The sequence below is a fragment of the Geospiza fortis genome, unplaced genomic scaffold, assembly GCF_000277835.1.
Source record: "Geospiza fortis unplaced genomic scaffold, GeoFor_1.0 scaffold171, whole genome shotgun sequence".
NCBI classification, from domain to species: domain Eukaryota; kingdom Metazoa; phylum Chordata; class Aves; order Passeriformes; family Thraupidae; genus Geospiza; species Geospiza fortis.
In genome coordinates this window covers 9,909,875-9,916,191 of record NW_005054313.1, presented here as the reverse complement: position 1 = coordinate 9,916,191, position 6,317 = coordinate 9,909,875, and the positions used below count along the sequence as shown (strand labels likewise).

The following is a 6,317-nucleotide window of genomic DNA, read 5'->3' as shown; positions in this document are numbered from 1 at the left end:
AGCCTCACCTGCAAACCGGCGTTGACCTTCAGCCGCGGGGCCCTGGTGCTGCGGGGCAGGATGGTGATGAACAGAGTGCGGGCATGGCTCTGCCGGGATACCTCGGAGGCGTTGGCCAGGATGGTGAAACTGTCACTGAGGGATCGGCGACCATCCTGCCTGTACTGGATCTGCTGGTTCTCTACCTGCGGGGCAAGGGCCAGGTGATCCACCACGGAGGACACAGGCCACCGGCCCCTCTGCGGAGGTGACCCTGAACCGTCCCGGGAGGATAATGGCAACCCACCACAAGCTCAGGGGTAATAACCCTGTGGGCTCTCTGTGGGAAGCAGACCTGGAGCCCAGCATGGGTGCTCTGCCTGCATCCCCACTCCGTATCCCTTATCCCGTATCTGGGGCTGCAGAGCAAACCCACCACCCCAAATACCTCCATCCCTTCCAGTGGGGAGAGGACTCCTGCAGCCTTCCCCAACCTCCCAGTGTGGCTGGGGGCTGGAGACCACCCCGGGCTCTCCCCTAACCCTCAGGAAAGCAGCCTGGTGGGCAGGTGGGTGCCATGGGTGCTGTACCTCGCTCCAGGTGAAGCTGTGCAGCCCGCCCTGCTCGGGCCGCTGGCTGCTCAGGAGGGAGCCAAACCGGGGGGGCTCCAGCACCCTGAACTCCAGGCCGAGAGCTGGGTAGTGGGCGTTGGGAATGCGGAGGATGCTCGAGGAGATGGCAGCAGAGCCACCTTCTGGCACTGTGATGTTGTGGATGTCCAAGGGGATGGTGATGGGCAGCACAACCAGACTGACCACCACCCCCTCCAGAGGGTCTGCACCGCGGGCAGTGATGTCCAGGACAAACTGGTCACGCTCCACGTTGGGCTTGGAGTGGAGGTAGAGGACTCTGCCATTGTTGATGTCCTCCTGGGTGAAGGACTGGATGGGGTCCAGGCTGGGCTGCTCATTCATGTCCTGGCTGTGCTGAAGCATTGCCAGGAAGCCAGAGGCTGGGGGGCTGCTCACCAGGTAGACTATGTCTTGGGAAGGTATCTCTTCATGGGTCACCTGGGAGTGTGGGGGAGATGAGACATGAGTGGGAGGGCTGGTAACTGAGGCTGCCCCATAGCCCACCTGCTATGCAATCAATCCCTCAAAGCTTTGCTGTGGGATGGACTGCAAGAACCACCTTACTGAGGCCATGCCTGAAGCCCTCTCTCTTTGCTCCCTGGGCAAAGCCAGACAAAGGCCTTGGCTCTGAGCAGGTGGGAGTAAAATGGAGTCCCATGGGTGGCCATCCTGGTTTGGTGGCCAGGGAAGTCATACAGGCATGGGGAATGACTAGAGAAGGGGATACTCACCATTAAGTCCTCCTCCTTGATCCCAGATTCTTCCCCCTGGAAAACATAGATCTCCTTGTGGTTAACTATGCTCAGGGGGCTGGGGTGGGTGTCCAAGAACACGCTGATGGCCAGTGTGTCCTCCACTGCCACCTCATTTGCTTCTACAGTGAACTGGAGCTCATCCCGGGTGTTCCTGCTCCCGTTGTGGTGGTAGGAGATGTCTCCTGCCAGCAGGTCCCTCTGGGAGAAGGCCATGACTGGCTGCTCCCCTCTCAGCACAGTCCCCCACCTTGGGGGGGTGGTTATTAGGAACCGTATCTCTTCATCTGACCTGATGTCCATGTTGGTTTCCAGGCTGAGGACAGAGGAGTCAATGCTCCCTCGGGTGCCCTGGTGGATGACCAGACCAGTGTTGTTGACTATTTTGATGTAGGGGTCAGATGCCTGCACTTCCAGGAGGGCTGTGGTTTGGTGGAGGCCATCTGAGACCTGCAGCTGGATCCAGCCCCGGTCAGCCCCGGAATGGACAAAGAGGATCTTCTTCTTCCTCAAGTCATCCTGTGTGAATCGATAGACCTGGTGGCGTCTGTCATCCACAGACACAATGCTGCCAAACAAGATGTCCTTCCTGGTCAGCACCAGCTGCGCGTCGGAGAAGCCAGAGTCCTTGTCAGTGAAGGCGATGTGGTCAGTGGTCAGCAGGTGCTGCCCGTTGCGCACCACGTTGAAGACTCTGTTCACTGCCCGGACAGGGCTGTGGTCATTGACGGGCTGGATGGAGACCCTGAAAACGCCCCTCACCTCCTCGGCCTCAGACCCGGCGCTGCCCTCGCCCTGCCTGACGGCCACGAAGGGGATGTCATCCTCCAGCGTCTCGGAGTCATCGTGCTGGTACAGCAGCCGGCGCTGCAGGATGTCGTCGTTGGTGAACTCGGTGATCTCCTCCAGGGAGGCCCAGCCGTGGGACGCAGCCCAGGCCAGCCTGCCGTGCGCTGGCCCCTCAATCACCTCATAGACGTAGTCCATGCTGTTCACGCTCTGCACAAACAAGTGATCCTTGGAGATGACGGCCTGCCCGCCTTCCGGCACGGTCAGGAGCACATTGGTCAAATTTGGTGCATCGGGGTCCCCACCAATGCTGATTCTGTAGGTGTAGACGGGCGAGTGCTGCTCACCAGCGTGGACACGGAACTGGAAGAAGTCCTCAGCTTGCTGGGAGTTCCTGATGGTCACGCTGTAGCTCAGGTGGTTGCCCTGCAGGTCCTCTTCAGTAAATCCAAAGCCTTCAGTCAGCCTGTTGCCAAGTAGCTCCAGGTTTCCCTTTTTGGGAGCCTGGATGATCATGTAGTGGAAGGGAACTGGGGCAGAGTTTGGATCTTCCAGCATTGCCTCCAGCTCCTTGCTGGTGATATTTCTGTGCCGCTTATTCTTCATCTGGAGGGGAGCCATGGTCCTCATCTTAATGGTGGCTCTTTTAATCCTTATGAGGAAGGTGTTGTTTGGCAAGACCTTCTGCCCCACCTGAACTTTGAATCTCACCTCCTCCACGCTGTCTTCCAGACGGTGCTCCGGGTCTGTGCTAAAATACTGGATGCGCCCTTGCTCCAGGTCTTGTTGGTGGAAGGACTCAACTTTTTTCCATTCCCCTCCCATGCTCCCTTGCTTCTGGACCTCACCATATTTCAGAGGCTCTGTGAGGATGTACAGGATGGAGACCCGTTGTTCCACGGCGTTGGTCTCCACAGACAGGTTGGCTGTGGTGATGCGTGCAGCCCCTCCTTGGGAGAGGGAGAGGCCGGTGTTATTGAGCAGGCGGATCTCAGGATCAATGGCCAGGATCCTCAGGGTGGCAATGGGGCTTGGCACAGCGCCATCACTCACCTGCAAGGTGAGCTGTAAGTTTGTCCCACCCTGGTGCACATAGACTACATTGCCAGCTTCCAGGTCCCTGCAGGAGAACTCTTCAATGGGCACTCCAGGGTGGAAGTCTAGCTCCACGTAGCCCTCCTCCATCTGCTGACCGTGCAGCTGGAATTCGAGGTCATCGCAGGACGAGTCATCATCCAGGACCTGCAGGATGTCGGTGGTCAGGTGTTTCCGTGTGTGCTTCAGGATTGTCATGTGGTTCCCATGGGGGAAGATCACCTGTGGGGCATCGTTGACAGGGTTGATCATGATGGGCAGCAGGTACACCTGCCCCTGCCGCAGGCACTCTGGGACCCCTTGCTGGGTGGTCACTGTCACCTCCAGCATCAGCTGGTCCATGGGCCCTTCGGAGCCATCGTGGATGTACCTGACTTTCCGATTCACAATGTCTAACAAGGTGAACTTCCTTCTGCTCCTGGACCCGGGAATGTCCAGCTCCAGCTGGCCGTGCCTGGGGTCACTGGTGATGCTGAAGAGGATTTGGGACTGACGGATGTTGACCAGGCTCAAGTCTACCGTAGGCTGGGCGTGTTTCCACTCCAGGTAGGCCATGCCCCCTTCGGAGACGATGAGGGGGCTGACATGCAGCAGCCTGCTGATGTTGGCAAAGGCGGGTGGGAAGCTGCTGTCGGGCTGGCACGCTTCCACCACCAGGCCTGGTGCTCCGGAAAAGCCATTTGGAGGTGGGGAAGTGGATGCCTCATCCTGCTCATACACCTCCTCATAGTCCCAGTAGTGGTCCTGCTTCCCACAGCCTGCTGTGATGTCCTTTGTGATCACAGCATCCTGCAGGCTCCTCCTCTGCAGGTTTATCCGGAGGTCCTCCAAGCAGCCAACAAACGAGTGGTTGGTCATGGTCCACAACGAGATGAAAGAAAGATGGTGCTCCCTCAGCCTCTGCAAAGCTTTTTCATCCATACCTCCAATGAAGAGGTTTCCCTGAAGGTCCAGGTAGTTGTTGATGCCCCGGTTGGATGTGGATGAAGCATAGTAGTCGATCAGTATCTCAAACTTGTGGATGTCCGTGTGGACCTTGACGTAGTGCTGCTGCTCGTCGCTGATGAAGACGTTGTTGTGCAGGACGATGACGCCGTTCCCCTTCTCCACAAACCCTCGCAGGCGCCCGTTGGAGATCTCCAGGTAGAAGAAGTCATTCTCCAGCCCTGCGTGGTAGATGAGGGGTGCCTGGGTGATGCTCGTCGTTATCACAAACTCGATGGTCGCTTCCTGCCTTGCGTCCCAGGTGGGGAAAGCAATGTAGGAGTGTGGCCCTGGGAACCCGAATGGGTCCTCAGGCTCTGCAGAGAACTGTGTGCTGCACCCTTCCTGGACATGGTGGAAGGTCTTGGAGCTGCCATCAGCAGACAGATGGGAGAGGACATCCAGGCCATTGAATGTCACCAAGTGAAGGCACCCCCTGAAGGGAGGGCTGGCCTGGGCAAGGTATGGCAGGTCCAGCCTGCCCGTCCCACCGGCATAGAGGCCGTACTGGATGTCCAGCTCCCTTGCTGGCCCTGCGATGTCTGCGGAGCTGTTGAAGAGGCCATCGATGGTCAGTGTCATCCTGCCATCTTCCACCAGCAGCTCCACGTCGTGCACTGCCAGGTTATCAAGCTGCAGCCCTGCTGGGGACTGCAAGGTCACCTCCTCCAAGCCCAACTGCAGCCTGGCCTGCAGGGAAAGACACAAAATCCTCAGCTCAAGCGGGACCTCTCCACCTTCCAGTAGCACCTGCATGGACCCACACCCAGGTGTTCGCAGGGTTTTGGTCCCTTGGTTCACTCCACCTCTCGATGTGCTCCTCCTTCATCCTCCCCATGGGCCTGCCCTCTTCATCCTGCTCTCTGAATTTCTCCCCTTTTGCACTCATTCTTAGCAAACCCTAGTCTCAGGGCTGGGGTCCTCCATCTCCCAGTCCCACAGCTGGGCTTTTCCTCTCCCCTCACAGAGCAGCCCTGCCAGATGCTGGCTCCTCCTTCCCTGCCCTGTCTTGCCCACTGCCCTCCATCCTTGCAAGCTGAGCTGCTTCCAGCCTTTCCCTGGGAACTGGCAGGGGAAATAGCAGGCTTTGCTCCTCGTGGGCAGCAGCCTGGAGCCTGCCTAAGTAGAGGGTTAGCTGGTGAGACACATGGCCTGCATTAGGGACACCTCTGGCCAGTGCCTCTCTTGCTCTTTTGCTTTGGTTTAATGTGGTTGGTAGCCCAGCCCAGGCTGCAGGAGAGGCAGGATGTGTGCCTCAGATGCTCCCTGCTCTTTTTACTTCATGGTGGATGCCAACACCATAACCACAACAGGGAATTTTATTGCTCTGTCTTGATTGCTTCCCATGTTCCAGTTGGGACAAGGGAGATCTCTTTTTTTCCCTGGATCCTCTGTGTCTCACCTCCTCACACCTGAGGGTGCTGTGCACCGTGTCTGACCACGCAATGCACACAGGGTGCCAGTGTCGGGGTGTCCCTGTGTTGGGGTGTCCCCATGACCACCCCCAGCATCACCCAGGCAGTGGGTGAGCAGCTTCCCCAGATGGAGCCTGGTTCTCTGTATTTAACCAAATCTTCCAAGACTGTGTCCACTCTCCTCTTGGAGCTCCCTGTCAGGGGTCCTGGCAGCTGAGCTGCCCCTTCATCCTCTCACTGGACGAAGTGAGGAGGACACAGTCTCAAGCTACATCAGGAAGGTATAGGTTGGATGTTAGGAAAAAAAAATTCACCAAAAGAATAATAAAAAAATTTCTACCAAGGAGGTGGTAGAATCACCATCTCTGGATGTGTTTAAAAAAAGACTGGCCATGGCACTTGGTGCTGTAGTCTAGTTGAGGTGTTAGGGCATGGGTTGGACTCGATGATCTTAGAGGTCTCTTCCAACCTCATTATTCTGTGATTCTGTGAAACCACACTCCCATATATCTACACTTCAAGCCATGGCAGAGCTCCCAGCCCAGGGAGAGGAGGGGTGCTGACCTGCAGGCGGCCGGCTTGCAGCTGGAGCAGGAGGTGGTCGGGCTGGCCGGCAGCCAGGAAGAGCAGCCCGTTCCCCTGGCTGGTGAGCAGCTGCAGCCCCAGCCGCC

General features: G+C 57.7%; 1 protein-coding gene across 1 annotated transcript in view; it reads right to left on the bottom strand.

Moving 5' to 3' along the window:
- CSPG4 (chondroitin sulfate proteoglycan 4) overlaps window positions 1–6,317 on the bottom strand; it is a gene marked incomplete at its 5' end in the record, with an annotated part of 13,773 nt that overhangs the window by 7,402 nt on the left and 54 nt on the right. Inside the window, 4 exon segments of the mRNA XM_031055920.1 lie at window positions 9–185; window positions 570–1,049; window positions 1,343–4,921; window positions 6,211–6,317. The exon segment at window positions 6,211–6,317 is cut by the window's right edge and continues 12 nt beyond it. Of these exon segments, the coding sequence (XP_030911780.1) occupies window positions 9–185; window positions 570–1,049; window positions 1,343–4,921; window positions 6,211–6,317 (4,343 nt within the window).